Consider the following 22087-nt stretch of genomic DNA (forward strand, 5'->3'; position numbering starts at 1 on the left):
TTATACTTTTGCTTTTTTTACGAAGAGAAGGAGGAACTGGCTTCAGACTGTGCAAATCATAAGGCTTCAATGGGTAGCTAAGAAAATAATTAAATATTTCTGCTGACAGTACTTTCCATATCTATGTGATTGGAAACACAGTACTTGCTGCTTTAGACTTTCTTCCTCAGTGTTTTTTTGGAATGCTGCATGCAATATACTGATTTTTGTGAGAAAGTTCAGACTCGTCTGTGCCTGTTTCAAATTAGGTACGTCTTTTACACGGAACATCATATCAATATGAGGAGCACATCTTGCTTGGTACTCTTTTTGCAAAAAGAAATCAGTAATTTCTCCAAGAAAGAGGTGCATTTCTTTGTTGCATATGAAGTACAGCATTGTTTGAAATCTCTGCCTAAATGACCTGCAAACATTTGCCGGATCCAAACAGCAAAGTTCTCCTGGTGTCTTAAATTGTATGCCTTTATTGTTACAGTTTGCCTCAAAAAGTCATGTAAGGCATCCCATGGACATTATGCATAGCTCAGTGATAGAAACCAAGTTGGTGTACTTAAATTTCTCCATACTATAATTAGTTACGCACATACTATGCAGTTTGTTTTCCACAATCTTTATGATTGTTTTTTCTCCACTGTTCATTGATGATTTTTTTCAATAGTACATCACTTTTGGTGTATGAGTATAGAACCTGAGAACAGTAGAACAGTAGAACATGGCCAATGTACCTACACAAGACATTTGTACAGTGACAAGTATGTGGCATTTCACACAGTGAGTAAGCACCTCGAATACATTTTTAAAGCAGGTGGTAATATAATGCCTGTAGCTGATGGTGGTTCTCCCGAGGCTGCTGTACAGGTGGCCTGTCCTGCTGCACCTAGTTTGCCCCACATCATTATTTAGTTGTGGCCCCTTACTGGAATTGGTTTTAAGTGCTTCCACATGGAAGTTATCCCAGGGAAATAATTGTTTGTATTGCCCCTGGATAGCTGCTTGCGGCAAACATTACAGTATAGATACTTACCTGTAACCTTCTTTTTCCTTCACTGTATTGTACGACGCTTCCAATCATCACTCTGTTTTGTGCTTCCTGGAGTACTTGTACACAAAAGTGTAGCTATAAATAGGTAAATCAGTTATGTTATGTTTATTTGCTAATTTTTTGGTTTAAATTGAGTCGTAATGTGTTCAATGTATTCATAAACTTATAAAAATGTATATTACTAATTTAACTGATGAGTCACAAACACACCCGTACAAGTATTTACATGAACTCACACATCTATAGAGTTACTCAAACAGGTACTCTCATACTCACATGTACATTCATATACCTAGTCAAAACCTCGTACAGTCAGTCGCACACCCATTTACACATGCAAACAGCTACTTACATAAACTCATACACCCATACAGCCATTCACACACCTACTCACACACTCATACAGTCACTCACACACCAAGCCACACACTGATAGTGTGACTCATACACCCAGTTATACACTGATACACCCACTAACACACCCACACATATACACCAATACACCCACTCCCACACTGTGCCATACACTGTTAAAACCACACAGAGACAGTGACATCCATGCACACACCAATACAGCCATTGACACACTTAGGCAGTCACCTATATAGCCACTGCCAGACCCAGGCTCACACTGATACAACCTCTGAAACCCAGTCACACTCCAATACAGAAACTGATATACCCAGGCACATACTCATACAGCCAATGACACTCAGTCACATATTGATACAGCCACGTATACATTCAGCCAAACCCTGATACAGCATCTCAAACACCCATATACATACTGATAAAACCAGTTAAGAACCCAGCCACACACTAATACAGACACTAACAGAGCTATCTAAACACTAATACATCCAATAAAGGACACAGGTACACACAGATGCATACATTGACACACCCAAGCATACGCCAAAGCAGACACTGACATACTCTGGGACATACCGATTTATACACTCACACTCCCAGGCATACAGCACTGCAGATATTGACACCCAGCCAAACATCAATGCATCCGATGAGATACCCAGGTATGCACTGATCCACAAAATGACACACCCAGTTTTACACTGATATAGCCATTGGCTCATCCAAAACACAGTGTTAAATCTTTGTTTGGCCAAATGGTGGTTCTAAAAAGAACCTTTTTCTTGCCTTGAAGGTTTTTTTAACAGTTTTTATTTTATTTCTTCTTTTTTTCTTTTTTTAATTTTCGAACAAAAAGTGAAGAGGGTAGTCAAAGGGTAAAGATGGGGAAAAGTAAGAAACAACTCCCTTCAGTCTTCAAAAAACATTATGTGGTAACTGGAAGCAAAAGAAAAAAAAGAAAAGAAATTCTACCAGTGATGCTCTTCACCGTATTCAAGTCTGCACCCATAGACGATATTTTTAAGGCAACAAGCATGTGGCACTTCGCACAGTGAGTAACCATGTCATACAATTGTTCAAAGGTAGCTGGTATTGTAATGACTGCAGCTGATGATGGTGGTACTGTAGAGGTTGACTGTCCTATTGCACTTGCTTTCTACTTCATCATCCGGTTGTACACCCTTTCATGAATTGTTTTTATGTGCTTCCACGTGGAACTTGTACTATGTGAATACTTCTTTGCAGTGCCTCTGGATAACGGCTTGCCGCAAATATTGCACATCACATATTTGCTGTCACCTTCTTTTACCCCGCAGGAATTGTAAAGTGCTTCCAGACATGACTTTCTTTTTTTCCAGGTGGTGTATCTTCCTCCTCATCCTCAACAGTTTCTGGATGTTCGTTCTGGACAGAAGATGTAGCTTTCTCTGAAAGCAGAGCACCGTTGGTTCTCAATCCTCTTTCTAGAGACTTCACTGGAGTACTAACTGTTTTTGGGTGTGGTTTTTTATGTACATGAGTGGGGTCCTAATATATCCAATCAAAAGGTAAGGTTTGGGTGTGTCATTGGCCAAATTCGCAAATCTTGTCTGTAGATTCACGGATTCGCAAAGCTTGTAAAATGGATAACTTTCTTGAAAAGGAGATACAGGGTGCCTTATATATACTTATAAATATATTCGCATTGATGTCATTAATGAAAAATTGAGGGGTGTACATATTTTAAAATAATTTAGAGAAATTTGGGCGACTCTGCGGGTTTGAATTCACAGATTTATTCGGATCACATGATTGGGATCAAAAACCATAGAGTAGTAGTCCTGTCTGTGTTTTTGGACCTGCAGAGATACTGAGGAACTAAAAATTCATTCGAATTTTTTTATTTAATTACATTAACACAAAATGTATATATTTTAACTTAAGTACATATGTGATATTTTCCTTTAAAAAAAATATAAAGTATATTTTTGAAAAAAAGAATGTGTGTAGAAAAAAAAAATCAAAATAAATTGTAGTATACTTAGCACTAACACTAAACCCTAGAAATGAACTAAAACAACTACACATTTTGGGGAATACTTTAGAAACAGAATTTAAAAAACCTTAGAAATTCCCTGAAAAAAAAAAGGTTACAGGGACGTTATAGTTAGAAAATAAAATTTTAAAAGACTTTAGAAAGTCACTGCAAAAACCACATGTTACAGGGGCGTTCTAGTTAGGCTCAGATTTCACTTGTACAAAACCATTGAAATTCAGCATTTATAGTTACCTGAGCTAACTATAACTTATGTGCCCACAATGCAATGCTTATGACCTCATGTATGACATCATTCATAACATTGTCAGTTATGTCACTGATGACATCTCAAATGACATCAAAGGTGACATAACTGATAAAATCATACAGTGAAAGTAGTGTTTTGTAAAAGTTTCCTTGACTTAAAAATACACACCAAGCTACTACAAACTTAAACAACTATACTTTGTATACTACTAATGACACAGGTCCCTTGCTCGCTGTGTCACTGGATTCAAGCTATCCTGGCTGATGAGGGTTGATAACCCAAAACCGGTCCCACGATGCTTCTTTCTGGTCCAGAGAGGAACAGGTTTAGCTGTTTAGGCTGGACTGTTCCCATGGGGAGCAGGGTCAAAACTGATTTGCATATGGCTGGGTCCAAACTAGGGTGATGTGGCAAGCAACACAACAAGGGATTAAACACAGATCTGTGACTGGGGGTGAGTGTTTGGAAATTTTCAACACTCAGTCCATCATTTTATTTTGTGATGTAGCTTTCTAAAAGTGTCATTTTCAAAACTGTAATGTAAAATCCAGATTCACCATGAGGGAAGATTTTTCATTAAAATTCCAAAGACACCACACACTACCTGATTACCTCCTCCTAGTTGGACATTATCATGTTTTAAATGTAGTAAGGCAACTCCAATGTTAGCTTGAGGGAGAGATAGGCCTTGCAGTACTGAAAAATGAATTTAAGAGTTTTTCACTAACAGGACATGTAAAACACCTTTTTTTAAATGCACTATGCCCTGCCATCTGGACTGTCCAGGGCCTATCATCAGAGTAAGTTATAAGTATTAAAAAGGATGGTTTGGGCCTGGGAAAAGGTTATTATGCCAGGTCAAAATGGCAGTTTAGAAATGCGCATACACAGCCTGCAAAGGGTCTGTTTAAATGGCTACCTAAGTGGGTGGCATAGTCAGTGCTGCAGGCCCACGAATAGCATTTTATATACAGGCCCTTGGTACATGTAATATTTATTTATTTATTTATTTAGCACATTTGTAGAGCGCTCTGTTACGCGGAGGTGTCCTGGCGCTAGTATGATAGAGTTGGCGTGGGTGAGCAGGCTTACTGAGTGAAGAGCCAAGTCTTGAGTCCTTTTCTAAAGACCATCAGGTCCTGAGTTTGTCTAAGCACCAGTGGGAGTTTGTTCCAGGCCTCTGCTGCCCTAAGGGAGAAGCTCCTACCTCCCCAACGAGCTCTTTTAATTCTGGGGAATACCATACCACTTTATTATGGACTTAAAAGCAAATTAAGTGTGCTAATTGATGATAAGCCAATGTTATCATGTTTTAAGGAGAGAGCACATGCATTTTAGCACTGGTTAGCACTGAGTCCTGATGCCAGTAAAAATGAGATCATCAAAAATAAGAGGAGGATTGCAAAATGTTTGGCTGACAGGTCTAACGATGACCATATTTTGGTTCACCATATATTTAAAGACGATATTTTGCACTTTAAGTATAAAGAATGTAAAGTCGATATTTGTGTCCTCAATTTTTTGGGCAATATTTATTATTGCAAAATTTCTGTTGCCAATATTATTCTAGAAGCTTGAGCTGACGATCTACCTATGACTAAGGATAAACTAAGACTAAGCTAAACCTATGTTGTCCTGTGTGCTGCTACCTTGCCTTCATGGAAGCACTGCATGGGCAGTTATAGGTAAGATGTAGACACTACCCAGACAATCCAATTCTTCCTCATTCCAGAGACCAAAGCACCTGCTCTAAAGTTCATGAGAGCCATGTGGAGTGAGTCCAAATTTCAAACATGTTTATATTCACCAACAACCACTTTGTTGGTGAACCAACTTTGCCAGTCTCAGTGTTCAATCATCCTTATCAGCATTGTGTGATCAAAAGCCTCTTGGCTTTGGTGCTGGAAGACGCTTCTACTACTACACCATATTAATGACGCGGAATGAAGAGAAATGAACATGTAAGGAAGACCAAAAAAGAAAAGTCTAGTATTGAGTTAGGGGTCGTGTAATGATAAAATGGGTAGGGTTAAGGGTAAGATCAGTATTTGGGTATTGTTAGGATTACTGATGCCGCCTTGCATATGGGATTTTCATTATATATTGATTATTATAGATAGCATAGCGCTGTATTAAACAAGTGTTAATATTAATAGTTTACTTTGTATTCATCCTTATTGCAATTCCCAACTATGTTATTTTTTTATTTTTATTTTTTTATTTTCGCATAGTTCAATTTGAAATAGCTTGGACAGACCCTCTAAGAAAGGCAAGTGCTTATTTTCCAGCTGGGGAAGTTCGAACATGACGTGCTGTACACACATCAATACAGTGTTCGTGTGATTCATTTGAGGCCAAGTTACAGAAACCAAGATGTGAGCACCAGGAAGAGCATGCAATCAGAACAGTATTAGATGACAAGTTATAAAATTGTAAATAAACTGTTTACATTACATGGCACAGCCTAACATTAAGCACAGGTTCACCTGTTTATGAAGTCCAGGCAAAGGCAGTAAATGGAGATCACTTAGGGCCTGATTTAGATCTTGACGGATTGATTACTCCATCACAACGGTGATGGATATCCTGTTCACTGAAGTATAAACCCACATGATAGAATGGGTTTCATATTTCGGCAGACAGGACATCCGTCACCTTTGTGATGGAGTAACTCGTCTGCCAGGATCTAAATCAGGCCCTTAGACTTCAGCAGCCGAACACAGACATGGCCAAAATGTTGGGGAGGAGCAGGCAAAGCCTCTTCTACCCCAGCCACCGCCATCATGTTAAAAATGATTTGCCGAGTTAGCGGTGTCCAACCTTAATTGAGGCCCAAATTGCTTTACCTAGAATCACACGTTTCTGGTCAACTACTGCATCTGGGAGCAAACCCCACGTCTTCTAAGATGTGTTACTTGCAGACAGAACAGATGCTTTGAATTTCATGTTCAGTTATTTGTTAGATAGTCATGACAAAGATGGGTGTTTGCTAGATGCATTTGTGAGTGCTGAGGGTGATGTAGTGCTGATGTATTTGGAGAGTATCTATCTTCTATCAATGAAGAAGACTGACACATATCACAATGATTTTCGTTACCTGTCCGCCATTGTCTGATAATATTGCTGCTTTTCTGTATTTAAAATGGGAAAAGAATTGTTTTACCTTGATTCCCTTTCTACGAATCTGTGATGAAAAAATTTAGTTTGTGCTATTCCATGCTTACCATTTAACACACCCAACCTAAGTGTATGGGCTTAACAAAAAAAATACCCTATCAGCATCTTCTAAAAATACAGATTGTAGAAATTGAACAAAACACATGAAGGAGTACCAGTAGTTCCAGTGCTGGCCTGCAGCCAACATTTAAAATAAGGTACATTTCCCATAGTGTGGTATGCTCTTAGCTAAGAAACTAAAACAGTCTGACTCTGAACATGTCACATTTGGAATGAGTCCACTTACCAGCAATTGGCTTCTTTCAATGTCCCCTAAATCACGTGGCAGCTATCTCTTTCTTTACAGTCCTTTAAATCCATTCCGTCCCTTGTTCACTCTTTAGCCTTCTCCCTTCTCAAATATATATTTTTTGCATTTTTGACTGCTCCTGAATTGTGTCCTCGAGGATCAGACCTGCTAAAGCAGGTTTGAGCAATGGTTTCACCCTAGATTCAAAATGTGTGAGGATGGTTTTCGGGGGCAGGAACAGAGTCTCTGCTCTGGCATCAGAAGAACTTGTAAAATCGTTCGTTTCACCCCTAAAGAACCACTGAGGCATGCTGTGTATTTTAAGTATTTATTTTCCCGGAGCGCCGGGATATGCGTGCGCTACCTTTCAGCCGGTCGGCGCCACACAAAATGGCCGCCTTCCGGTTCCGGTGGGTGGACTTCCAGATCCTGCGCTCTCGGCAACAACTAGAACGATGCCACATATCTCCCCCCTTTATACAATGAACAACAGAATAAAGGAAACAATCTCTTACTTAATGTCCATATCATAGTCCTTAAATCTCTTGGGAGTCCTCACGATTCTTCCTGTTCTCGTCCTCACTACATTCTCCACCTTCTCATCTCCTTGCATGTCCTTCATGCCCATCCTTCCTTGGGTTTCTGTTCCTGTACCTTCGCCAACGTTTTTCTCCTCACTTTCTCCTTTCCTGTTCGCACTGCTACCTTCCTCACTCTCTCTGTTGCTCCCGCCATACATGGTTTCCTCTTCCTCCACATGCGGTATCCTTCCATCTACTTGCTCTGGTCTCCTTTCACTACATTCCACCTCCCTTCTCTCTGCATCTCCTTCTGTGTCTTTGTCTGCTCCTGTCGTCCACTTCAGTATCTTACTACATTTGGCCATTCTGTCCTGCGACCAAACTTTGCCGTCGCTAAGTAGTGCTGACCAGGCAAAAGGTTCAATGACCTGTAGAGGCGGTGTGAATTTGCTCTCTCCTTTCCTCTTCAGGGTCGCTATCTTCACTCTCACCCAGTCGCCTTTCTCCAATGCCACTCCTTGTACATTCTGTCTCTTGTTGAACTGTTCAGTATATGTCTCTTGCGCCCTCTCCAGATTCCTCGTTACTATTGCTGGTGACCATTTGCTTTGCACCACCATTTGCCTCCATGCGATATTGTCCTTGGTGAAGGGCTCTCTTCCCCTTAACATCTTAAAGGGGCTGTAGCCTGTGCTGCCTGGCGTGATGCGGTAGGCCCATAGCATTTTGGGCAACTCCTCCCAATCGAGTCCATCATTTATTGCAGCCTGGATTGTTCCCATGATTACTCAATTGAACCGTTCCACAAGGCCATTACCCGCCGGGTGGTAGATAGGTGTGTGCTTTACTTCAATTCCATTTCTGGACACATATGCCTCCCATTTGGCTGAGACGAATTGGGGCCCATTGTCGCATGTTATGACCTTAGGAATTCCTTCCTTTATGAACACCGCATTCAAAAACGCTGTCACTGCATCCGAGTCTACTGTGTCCTTCACCTCCACTTCCGGCCACTTGGAGTACCTATCTATCAACACTATGGCATACTTCTGGTTCCCTTCGATGTCCAGGATAGGCCCTATAATGTCGATGGACACCATTTCCCAGGGTCCTCCCGGCGTGGGGATTTTTCCCAATTGTGGTCTCAGCATTACTTGGGATTTGTCTGCTTTGGAGCAGGAGTCACATTGTCTCACGTACCTTTCTACTTGAGCGTCGATCGCGGGCCACCAGTATGCCTGTCGGGCCATGGCCTTGGTTTTCGTAATCCCCTGGTGTCCCTCATGCAACAACGCCATCAGGTGTTCAATTAAACCAAGGGGGGGGACTACTTTGTCTCCTCTGAGTAGGAAGAGGGGGTCTTCCCCTAGGGACAGTTCTTCTCTCACCTCCCAGTACCTTCTCAATTACTCTTTCAGATGCCTCTTCTCAGGCCACCCATGAGTAACATATCCTTTAATGGCCTCTAAGTGCTCGGCCAGCCTGTAGGCCTCTGCCCACTCTTGTGCACTAATCACTTGCTCCATGTCATGCACTGTCGCCACCACGTAGCCTTCCCACCCAGGTTCCTCCTGTTCCTCTGCACCTTCCATGGCTGCTGCCCTGCTCAGGAAGTCTGCCACCTTGTTCTGAGGCCCTGGTATATACTCCACTTCATACACAAAATCTAATAGTCTTAATGATGTCATTTTGGCTATTCTCGGGGTGGCGTGCGCATGTCCACTGGACGTTAAAACCTTTATCAGGGGTTTATGGTCGGTGCGGACCACGAACTTGGCCCCCCACAGGTATTGTTGAAAGCGCTCCATTGCCCATACCACGGCCAGCATCTCTTTTTCAATGACGCTAAACTTCTCTTCGTTTGGCGCCAATCATCGGGACGCGAAGCTGACTGTTGATATTTCTCCTCTGTCTAACCTTTGCATTAATACTGCGCCCAGACCTCGGTCACTGGCATCAGTGGTGAGAATGGAATCCGCCTTCGGGTCAAAACCTTCGAGTGGTATGCCTTCTCCCATTTCCTTTTTCAACGCCTCGAACTCCTTCTGTTCTTCTTCGGTCCATTTGAACCCATTTCTCTCCTTCAGCAATTGGCGTAGACAGTGCGTTTTTGTGGCGACGTTGGGGATGAATTTGCTATTGAACTCAGCCATCCCCAGGAACGATCTGACGTCTTCCTTCTTTCCTGGGGCAGGTGCGTTCTTGATCGCCTCCATGTTGGCTCTCTTTGGCTCAATCCTTTTCTCGCTTACTTCGTGACCCAAATAGGTGACGGAAGGGACCCCGAACTTGCACTTTGACCATTCCGCCGTGAGTCAGTTCTCTTGTAATGTGCGTAGCACGACATGGAGTTTTTCATTGTGTTCTTGCTTGGCTTTTCTCACTACGAGGATATCATCTTGGAAGTATTGGACTCTCTCCACTTTTTGGAAGAGTCTGTGCATCAATTTTTGGAAAACCGCCGCCGCGGATGCCAGCCCAAACGGCATTCTCACGAATTTATAACATCCAAATGGTGTTATAAAGGAGGAAAGATGGCTGCTGGATGGATGGAGTTTCACCTGATGGTAGGCCGATGACAGATCCACCGTTGAAAGCCACTTAACCCCTTTAGTCATAGCCAACATCTCGTTGATGCGTGGCAGCGGGAACTTGTCTATTAAAATGTTTTTGTTAAGTTCCCTGAGGTCTACGCACAGCCTCACCTTCCCGTTGGGCTTCTGGGCAACCACTAGGGGCGACAACCACTCAGCGCTCTCTATGGCCTGTATCACCCCACTTTTTTCCAATCTGTCCAGTTCCTTTTGCACTGCCTCCCTGCATCGGAAGGGTATGTTCCGGACTTTGTGGATGACGGGTTTCACTCCTTCTTTCAACCGTATCATGTGCTTGAACTTGACCAGCTCACCGATCTGTCCATTGAACACCTTCGGGTATTCTCTCTGCCAAGCCTCCTCTCCTTGTCCTTTTTCCATGTCCATGAGCAACACTTTTTCTATGCCTGCTGGATTCAACAGGATGCCCAGGGTGCCTTGGTCCTTCCAGCTGAGTACCGATGGTCCTTTTTCTGCTACGTAGAGTTTGCAGTTGGCACGTCTCCCTTTGAATTCGAATAGTAATGGGCAATACCCTAGCATGGGCATTCTCTGCCCAGTGTAGGTGACAGGTCTCACGTCCATGGGGTGCAGTTCTGCTTTTATTTTAGACATGAACTTCTCTTCCCATACTTGTTTCTGGACGATCGTGATGGGGGCTCCCGAGTCTGCTATCATCTCAATCGGTACTCCTCCCATGTGCATGTCGAGTCTTGGCTTATCCGACTCTTTGCCTCCCATTTCTAGGACTTGTACATCGATGTAGAGGAGTTCTTCTGGGTCCTCTTCCCCCTCTTGCGTTTCTTCTTGTTCCTGGTTTCCTTGGTCTATGTATTTGACTGTGGGTCTTTTGGATTTTCGACGACACACTTTCTCATAATGCCCAAATATGCCGCAGAATGCACACTTCGCCCGGAATGCTGGGCACACCTTGTCGTTGCCCAGATGAGTTGTGCTTCCACACCTGTAGCAGCTGGGTCTACCTCCTCTGCTTGCCTTCGGGTTTTCTCCTCCGGTTTGTTGGCTTCTCCTGGTGTCCGGATCTCTCGCCGGTTCGCGTTGTCTGGGTTTGTCTCCCTTGTTGTGTACCATAACCCTGCATACTGTTTGTGTGCCTCCAACGTCCTTCCTGGCTGCCTGCGCACACTGTTTGGACATCTCCGCCTTCTTCACCATGGCCCATACCTACTTCAGGGGAGCGTCTCCGTTTACCCACAGTTTTTCCTGCACATGCGTGCTCGTAGTATGCATTATGATTTGATCGCGTACCAGATCGTCATGTAGGGTACCGAATTTACATGTGAGGGCTAACTTCTGCAGAGCCGCCACATATTCATCAACAGTCTTGACGCTCTCCTGTTTTCTGTGGAAGAAGTTGTGTCTCTCGATGGCCACACATACCACCGGTCTGTAGTGTGCATCTAGGTCTTCTATGGCATGCCGGAACACATCTGTGTCGGTCGCGTCCCTGGTGCCTTTGACGATGGTGTCGTACACTCTCAATCCCTCTGGGCCTAAATTGTGCAATAGTATCTTCTTCCTCCTTGGGCTTGTGTAGGCGGCTTCACTTTCGTCCTCCAGGGCTTCCAAGTTATTGAGGAAGTATCTCTTCCAATCTTCCCACGGCATCGTGGGTTCCCCCCTCTTCGGAAGGAACGGTACCATGTGGGTGAGGGAAGTGGATGGTGTCGCCATCCTGCCGTCGCCCCTTGGGATCGCCTGGGCGGGAACCACGTGGTTGGGTGGGCTGCCCGGAGCCTGCCTGGTCTCGCTGTCTTCTTCGTCGTTCTCCTTGTCGCTAGCCCCACCTGTAGCCCCTTCCGAGGTATTGTCTAAGCGTGGTGCCCCGCTGTCAACTCTGCTGGGCACCTCACTTCTCCCCTGCCGATTCGCCAGCGTGCCTGATGCGGGGTTAATGCCCTCTGGGTGTCGCTACCTTCCTTGGCTGCGTCCGTTGTTGGCAATCCCGTTGCCTCAGCCTGCGCGTTGCTGGCCCCTTCCCCACGCTTGTCAAGGTCGGCAGGAGGGCGTATGTCCTGCGTGGTGGGGTGATATCAAGCTGGCAATATGTCGGCTGGCGCACTGTCCGACGTCCTCTGCCACGCTCCGGGACGATGCCTGAGTCTTGTGCTGGGGTGCATGGTGGATTCGGGAACTTCTCCAGTGCCAGTGTGGAGAGTGTTCACTTTTCTTTTCGTTTTTTTTTTTTTTTTCGTAGCAGGACCAGCGTGGTTGTGTCTGGCCTCAATCCCGCTTCGTCGCCATTGTAAAATCGTTCGTTTCACCCCTAAAGAACCACTGAGGCATGCTGTGTATTTTAAGTATTTATTTTCCCGGAGCGCCGGGATATGCGTGCGCTACCTTTCAGCCGGTCGGCGCTACACAAAATGGCCGCCTTCCGGTTCCGGTGGGTGGACTTCCGGATCCTGCGCTCTCGGCAACAATTAGAACGATGCCACAGAACTGTGTTGTGACACAAAGAAAACATACTTTAGTGGCTGTGCACGTTCTTGCCTCACTTATTTTGAGTCAAAGCATCCATCAGCCGTGTGACTGCACGTGAGTTACAACTTACTAGAAATAAAGTACTATCAGACTAGTGTGCTCGCTTTATTTTACTAAGAAAAGTAATTAGAGCAATTAGTAGTGAAATAATGACTTCCCATATTGAGGATACCTTTCAGGTAACCATGAATTATGGTGCTATTAATGCTGTTGATGAGTTTTTTTGACTTGGTTTTTGTAATGAAGAAGGAGATCAAAAGACGATTAATTTGAAAAAGCCTCACAAACCTACAGCAGCAATATACCTGTAATAAATATATGGACTACCTATTATGTGTCTTATATTACATAGTTTGGTTTATGTGGTTTGAAAAATAGATTTTTTTCTAAGTAGGAAATATTTGTTGACAGCAATAAGATGAAACTAATATAGTATTTTATAAACTGCATTTTGCAGTAAAATGAACAGAAACAAATATTAAAAGCAAAATATTTCTGCTGTTTTGAAAGTATGGCTTGTCAATTCCAATAAGAGGTTTCACCGCTGTGTTTTTTTTAAATTCCAACTTACAGTTAGCTTCATAATAGTTGCATATTGTGACAGATTAGAATCATTAATTAAAACATCATGCAGATGGATTTTTTTGTCTGTAAAATCATTGATTATTGAGCAGAAAATCAGAATCACAGTTTCTAGACTTTTCATTGGTTGAAACCTGTACATTACAGGAATTGTGGAGAATAATGTATAGGTATGATGTCATTGCTGTGATTTATGGATTTGAAACACTGTGTTTTTGAGTAATTACAATAGCCAAATGTGTAAGGTACAAAGAATGCAATACATGTAAACCTCTTTTGATTTCAACATATTTTTAGATTTTTTTTAACACATATGGTCAACAACGCTTTGTCGTTACAGGGTAGCAGCCCAAACTAGCTAAGATTGTCGAGGATACAGTTCTACCGTATATATTTTTGGCTATCCCCCTATCCACTGTCCCGCTAAGAGAATAAGAGTGGATAGTATTTCCCAGTATTACCGTTAAGGGGACCCGGTGACATGATAAGGCAATAGACCGAAAAAATACAAATGTGCCCATAACCCCAACCATTATTAAGGAAACCTTATCTGTGTGTTATTGAGTGTTCGGTGCAACTCTCTGCTTGGATGATGGCATAAGATGATGGAATCAGGGCTTAGTTCGAACCAGGGGTTGCTGGTGGGGGCCACCAACACTTATTTCTGGGGACCAGCACTTATTTCTCCTCATCATACGTTTCTCGAAAGAAATGGAGGGAAAAACACACACAGGAGAAAGAAGAAGGACGAGAAAGACAGAAAAAACGTCCTAGAAGGAGAAAGCAGGTACATGAAAGAGAGAGTTCAAGGGGAAGGTGGTGCCTGATAGTTTTTCAAAGAGCCCCGTGGGGCATTAGAGACTATGCGCTGATGTGTAATAGCACCAGTATCCATTATTTTACAAATTAAGCACTCTATACATTTTGGTGTATCTTATCCATTACTATCGGAAAGTGCCCGCAATGGTGTTAATAGTTTTTGAAACCTGTTATTTTTCACCATTTGCCACCATGATGGCATTCCCTTAAATATTTTATAACTTCTGACAATTAACATTTACTGCCACTTGGGGACATGTTTTGTACTCCCAAAACACCCCCAGAACATGCAGAAATGTATGCACTTTGGCATCACTTTTATGGCGTGTGTTATCTTCATATCTTGCTATTTATTCTTTTGCCCCGTAGAGTCTGAACTCATCAATACGTCAGTGGATCAAACAAAACTGCCTTCATTGCTTTTAATTTGCTATTTCCAAAAATTGTTAAAAAGACAAACCTCAACCCCCTGGTACTTGACCACAATAGGCCAAGTGGGGGCCTACTTCTTCTCACATCAGGCTTCTGGGGAGAGTAATGGCAACAACTCCAAAAGCATCTTTAGCAACATTAAATATTAGGCATGTTTTAATATGACTTGTATTCTCTTTATGGGACAAAGATGGCTGGATTTTACTCACAGCATCCAGATAATTCAAGGTAAAGGGCTCTAGGTCGCTATTGCTCTGTTGGGTTTGTTTGCAGCCTTTGACTCATTTGAATACTCCATCCTTCTGAGAGAAGTAACATCTGTAGTCGGCACTGAAAAACAAGAACTTAAGTGGTTCGAACCACCACCAAATTTGGACCCTTCAAATAAACACTTCTATCCATGGACTGCAGGGTTGCACAAGGTTCCCAGTTGTCACCTTTGTTTAACATTTACATCTGCCCTTCCCTCAACATCATCCAGATCACCGGATCGACGTATCAAAACTCTATGGGAGACAACTAGATCTTGGTGGATCCAGATGTGTTTGGAGAATAATTTAGTCTATTAAACACGTGCTTACTGATATCAAGATGGGATACAAGAAACCAGCTAAAAAAAACTAGAAACATTCTCCAAATACTTCCTGTAATGAACCAGGTTTTTACACCCGCTAACAATAAGGAGGGTAATGTAGGAGTTCAATTCAATACTTACAATGCCATGAAAACACAAAAAAACTCAACTGTAAAGAAATTGTCTTCCTCCTCTTGTTGTCACACAAGAAGACTACCCATCTGAACGCCATATCCCCAAGAATCCAATTGTGGGCTCAGTTATTAACTCTAAACTAGATTACACAAACTCCCTATGGGTGTGCATTCCTAAAACAAATTCCACATGAATTGAAACTGGCTCAAAATGCTGAGATTAAATTTGTTCCAGGTCTAAGGAAATTCGATTCATTTTCAGCTTTTGACGCAGGGTTAATGCACTTTACCTGCTTTTGAATCCTCCATCATTGCATGTTCTCAGTCACCCCACAATAATTCCCAACAAAATACAAAATCTTACATCAGCTAGCAATAAAGGGTGGATGCAGACCCTTTACCATGGGACTCCATATTTGCAACATATTTTCAATCTGTATATAATCATTCCTGTCTCACTCCTTCCACAACCAATCATGTCTGAGTGCCCTGTTGAGTCTGAACTCATCAATTTGTCAGTGGATCAAAACATGTACCCCTTTGAGCTTTTAATATACCACTACTAAAAGTTGTTCAATAGACAAACCTCAACCTCCTGGTACTTGACTACAATAGACCAAGTGGTGGCCTACATATTACCCCAGCAGGCTTCCAGAGAGAGAAATGGCATCACAACTCCAGAAGCATCTATAGCAACATTAAATATTGGGCACATGCCAATCAGGCTTCTAGTATTTTTATGGGACAGAGATGGCCGGATTTTACTTACAGGATTCAGAAAATGTAAGATAAAGAGCACTCGGTCACTATTGTGCTGTTGGGTTTCTTTGCAGCATTTGACTCATTTGAATACTCCATCCTTCCGAAAAGATTAACAAATGTAGTGGGCACATAGAGATGCTACGTAGTCAGTGGAGTAACGATACGTAAGGAGGCCCAGTGCAAACTTCATGAAGAGGGCCTCCACAGTCTACGGACCCCTTCGTGAACTCTCAGGCCAAGGGCCCACCGCCTGGGCACAGTGCCGGAGGGTGACCACCCCTGCACCGCTGGGCTATTGTTACACTACTGTTTAAAGTGTGTAATTTAAAGACCTTCAACTCATGTCAAATCTAAGTGGCCCATTAATAAAACAGTCTTATTAACACTCACCTGAAGAAAATTATCAGGTGGTGCAATTGCGTCTATAATAATATGTAAGAAGTCGAGCTTGATAATCCATTTGCAACATAATGGCATTCCATGTTTACTGATCTGCTTTGATTTATAGAAAATGGAAGTAAAGGAAATACCTCTTCTTGGAAGAGATTCTGGCGGTTCTTCAGTGCCCGTAGCCTGTTCTGTTTGTCTTCATGCTCCAAATGTTCATCGGGAGGATGAAAGTATCCAATCAGATCCTGCAGACTCAGACTAACTGATTCTATTGGCAGATCCACATTTGACGACTTGCCTTTCTTACTGAGTGCATCCAGGCCCCTAAAAATAAGCACAAACAATCACAAAATGTCAGTAGCAATTCATTGTAGTTTCACTGAGTTTTGGAGTCAAGCTTTTGTAATGTGGATTAGGGAGTTTAGCATATTAGATCAAGATCAAACGGACTGGCATTACAGTCACAGTGTGCTAAGAAATGTTATAACCATCAAAGAATGAAACAGTCACAAACTAACACTATTTTCTATAGCACAGCTACTGAATGTAAGATTGTTGTGCTGCTCCACCTGAGGCAGGATCAGCATGGTTTGTTATTAGAATAAAGTGTCTTGCACTAACATTCTCTCTAGCATAGAAGCCCTCCACTTTAGCATGCCCATCAGAAATACACATATACAAACACACACACAGGAATGTGTGCACATGCAAATTCACACACAAACTAGTTAAAATCCAGATGAACAGTAGGACAATGGTGACTTCTGGGAGAGAAGACAGACTCAGGGTACTCATTTAAAGAGACAACAACCAACTCCATAGTCAAGATTTAAACTTAGTATATTTGAACTATAATTTTCAGTAAAAGAGTATGGAGTACTTGGGGATTAGGGAACAGCTAGTATAATGGGGTGAATAAAGAGTAGTAGACTATCCAACTAATAGCAGTTTCCACAGTAGGCAAGTAAGGACCAAAGAATATTGTTCTTTTTATAGATTCTTGGAAGGAAGGAGGAGAGGCAGCTACTCAAAAGAATAATTGGAAACCCAGGAGAAGTAGTATTCTGGCTAAACTGAGGGCTGCTTTTGTCAAATAGATTTTTAGATTACTGGGATATATTTGAATGCATTCTGTGAGAAACTGGGTTGCTGGTTGGGTTGGTGAAACCCTACTCAAGCAGGAACCACAATCCTTGTCAGGGAGAGGCACAAGTAAACACCAAGGGCCAGATGTAGGTCGGTCGGTAACGGCCGAAAATCGGTATTTTCGGCCGTTACCGACCGGTATTGAAGAATTGGTATGTAGGGGCTTCTTTTTACAGAATCGGTAAATTTACCGATCGGTAAATTTACCGATTCTGTAAAATACCGAATCGGTATTTTTTACTGATTCGGTAAATTTGAGATGTAGGTGGGACTCTTCTGAGTCCCACAAGCCTTACCGAATCGGTAGTTTACCATCAAATCCAATTTGATGGTAAAATACCGATTCCAGTGTGCATGCACATGTGTGCATGCACACCTCTGCCATATGACAGGCAGACCTGCCCTTGGGGCATGTATGCCTGCCACATGGCACCCGAGCCTGTTTTGGGGGGCCAGAGGGTGTCAAAGTGACACCCCCTGCACCCTTGTGAAATTCGGTATTTACCGATTCGGTAAATACCAAATCGGTAATGCCCATTCATTCCTATGGGCTTCAAGCCCATAGGAATGAATGGGCATTACCGATCGGTATTTACCGAATCGGTAAATACCGATTTTTCTCCGATTCGGTATTCCAGCACATCTGGAATACCTACATACCCACCCCTCAGATTTACAGATTCTTAATTACCGAATCGATAAAATTCGGTAATTAAGAATCGGTAAATCAATCCTACCTACATCTGGCCCCCAATCCTCTGGTAGCTTGGTACAGAGAAGTCGAGCTTAACTTAGAGGCAACATGTACTTATGCAGCACTTCAAATGAATATAAAAGGAAAGCACAACACAAGCAAAATTCCACACCAATTTGGACAAATAGAGTAAATGTTTAAAAATCAAACAACAGCAAAAGGACAAAAATCCAATCAGTAGAATCAGAGATATTCAAGCTTCAATATTTCAGTAAATATAGCGCCAAAACGCACAAAGCCTTAAAGTTAGGATTTTCCTCAGTTTAGGAGTAGTAAAGTTAGGACTCCTAAACTGAGAAAAATCCAAACTTTAAGACTTTCGGTATTCACAGAAGGTATTTAGGAGTCCTAAAGTTAGGCGTCCTAGCTTTACTGCTCCTAAACTGAGAAAAATAATAACTTTAAGACTTTCGGTATTCACAGAAGGCATTTAGGAGTCAATAAAAAAAATTTAAAAAATTACTTTATTCGGTTTCAATTAAGAAAAACCATAAAAGTACGTACATATAAGCCAGTTATGCTCATGACATTTGATACAACAACTTTTTAAAAAGACAACTCAGTCCAAATAAAATAGCTTAAAATGCAAAATCGATACTAAAAAACAGACAATATTTACAACAGAGCAAAGTTGAAAGTGCATCTGTCTTCTGTTATAAATTGCTCCTGTGGCGAAAACAAAATGTAAAAAATGTTGCAATATTTAACGCCAAGCAGTCAGAATCCATAAGTTGAAGGACCATAAAAGCAGGACGACATTGACGTAAGCCTAAACTTTTTAAGATTGGAACTAGTCAACGCTTTCTTGGTTCTGCGTAGAATTTACAAAAAAGGGTCCGTTGTATTAAGGATTGGGTTGAGACGTCGTCACAGGGGTAAGGGGATAATAGCTTTGACCAGTCATTAATTTTAGGAAAGGTTACCAATCGATGAAAAATGTTAAACCTAAAACGAGTCAACAAAAACCTATCATAACCATTCAAATTCCAGTTTAGATAAGGCTGAATGGCCGCGCAAGATTGAATCAGCAGTGAATGTTGAACCGAGGTTTTGACTTCAGAGGCCAGACGCAGATCCGCTAGATGACACAGGCAAAGATTTTTCAACTTTTTTCTCGACAACTCTGCAATTAATGGGGGATTAAGGTCATATTTTTCTAGGCCCAAGTCGTACAGGAACTTCTTAACATATAGGAGCCAACCAATCTTAGCTGAATTTTCAAGTGCGAGACAGTCCTTCAGGAGACTTTGGGAAAAAACGAACTTAGTAGATGACCAAATGCGATGCCATAGCAGAATTGGCTGCCTTTTTATGATGTCAGTGATATAAGGCAAGCCTAATTCTAAGTGGCAACCAAAGGTCGAAGTGCTTCGCGGAACGGCGAGGAGAAACCTCCGGAAACTGTTCTCCACTTTTTGGAGGGCTTCCGCCTGTACGTAGCCCCACATCCCTGCTCCATAAATAGCAGTGCTGATACATTTTGCCTGATATAGGTAGATCATCTCAGCCGGAGGTCTTTTACCTAGCCTCTGAATAAAACTTACTAACGTCATGGTTGACCTTAAAAACAACAACTTTATGGCCTCTATAGCTTTTCTCCACGAGCCTTTGTCATCTATTAATATTCCAAGATAAGGGTACGTATTTGTATTCTCCACCTTGGAATTATTAATAGAAATGTCTCTCCTTTTTTTATGCCTAGGCCCTACGTTCATTATAAAACTTTTTGATGTTGATTTTTAAGTCAAGATTAGACATGAAGGTGTTATATCTGTTGAATGAGCGTTGGAGTACCAGGGGAGTGCGTGCAATTATCACAGCGTCATCCGCGTAGAGGAGAGCGGGTATCGGACGGTTTTGGAGTAGAGGAAGGTCCTGGCACCCCTCCAACATGGCTTCTTCTAACCCATTTGTATAGAGAGTAAAAAGGTAGGGGCAAGGACACAGCCCTGCCTGACATCCCGCTCAACCCTAAACGGCGCTGTCAGCTCTCCTCCCACTCCAAATCTCACCCTGGCCGTGGCATTGGAATACATTTCACGCAGGAAATTAACTAAGGAGAGATCAACACCCATTTCTGATAAAATGCCCCACAGTTTCGAGTGGCTTACGCAATTGAAGGCTGAAGTTAAGTCTACATAAGCCATATGCAGTTTCCCACCTTTCGCATTCACGTATTTACCCGTTAATAAAGTCAGGTTTAAAACTTGCTCAGAGGTACCTAAACCTTCCCTAAACCCATACTGGAGATCAGATAATATCTTTTTGTCGTCAGCCCAATGTTGTAGGCGCTCTAATTTGATGCGCCCGACAACTTTTCCCGGAGAGTCTAATAACGAAATTGGGCGATAACAAGATGGGCTTTGACGATCTCCCTTTTTGAATACCGGGACCAGGATGGAATCTGACCATGAGTCCACCAGTCCAACTTTGCAAGTTGCTTCCAAAACCCTGAGCAGGATTGGCATCCAGAGGTCCATTTTAAATTTATAGAGGTCGACCGGGACCCGTTAGGGCCTGGCGCCTTACCCCCTTTACTTGCCATTAAGGCCAGTTCAATTTCAGCCTGCATAAAATTTAAAAAAAGTGGAGTGAATATGGGTTTATTACAGAAACTGTTCATCCCTGGTTGGTTCTGGGCTATCGGTGCACTGGCAGTTTGTCCAAAAATCTGGGAAAAATTTTCCACCCAGGACAATTCGTCAATAGCTATTTCTATTTTACTAGTTTCCCTAGGTCCGGACAAGGGACTCTTACTGGGTTATGAAGGGTGGTTTTTAAATTAGAATGTACTTTAGTACAGGCACTATTAAACCAGCCCTCCGATTTTCTCTTGTTCCCTTTAGATTTAATGCATAGGGTTTCCTTTATTGATTTTGTTACAACCATAAAGTTATCTAAGATCTCCTGCGGAGTAGAGGAGTCATCCAAACATTTATTGATGGCTTTCATGGAATTCTTAACAACTTCCTCAGTTATCTTGACCGGGTCAGCGTACTTCAACTTGAGCAAGTAGCCATTTAATCTATTCAAGACCAAGTTTTCTTCACCATGTGATCTCATTTGTTTAGTCTTTCCTCGCCCCAACGGGAGAGAAAGAGTAATAGAGTTGGGAAAGTGATCACTAAAGGCACATTCGTGGGTTTTAAAGTTCAGGATAAGGGGTGCTGTCATGCTTGACAAAAAGATGAAATCTATGCAAGTAGAGGCTCCTTTACCATTAACGGTCAGGGTAAGAGGAACTATAGGTGACGTTAATTCGTTAGCCAGAGCCAATTGTAAAATGAATATGGTCTCATTTAAACAGGCCCCACTCTGAGTTTGTAAAAAATGGGTCAAGTTGTTAGCTCTCTCATCTTGTATGCCGCAGGTAGTATTATCATTGTGGACACACGGGGATAAATTAAAATCGCCACCCCAGATAACAGAAGCTCTTTTCCTTTGGTATTTGTTATTAAGTTCCAATAGGATATAGCGGATCTCTTTAAGAGTGTCAATCAGCTGGGATTGTGGTAAGATGTTGTAAAAGTTAACTAAGACAAAGATGTCCGATTTATTGATATCAAGGATGATTATTTGAAAGTTCGGCTCCAATTTTAAGGCAGTAATTTCCCGTACTGAAAGTAGATTGGAGATATATATACCGTCAGACCTCTTTTTTCACGCCCTGATAAAGACGGAATCGCCGGTGAAAAGTAGGTTTAATAAC

At 42.3% G+C, this 22087-nt stretch overlaps 1 protein-coding gene across 1 annotated transcript in view; it reads right to left on the reverse strand.

Moving 5' to 3' along the window:
* RYR2 (ryanodine receptor 2) overlaps positions 1 to 22087 on the reverse strand; it is a 3071198-nt gene that overhangs the window by 2741003 nt on the left and 308108 nt on the right. Inside the window, exon 11 of the mRNA XM_078648003.1 lies at positions 16619 to 16802. Coding sequence (XP_078504129.1) covers positions 16619 to 16802 — 184 coding nt within the window. The remainder of the gene's footprint in view (positions 1 to 16618; positions 16803 to 22087) is intronic.

This window comes from Lissotriton helveticus, chromosome 6, assembly GCF_964261635.1.
Source record: "Lissotriton helveticus chromosome 6, aLisHel1.1, whole genome shotgun sequence".
Classification (NCBI taxonomy): Eukaryota; Metazoa; Chordata; class Amphibia; order Caudata; family Salamandridae; genus Lissotriton; species Lissotriton helveticus.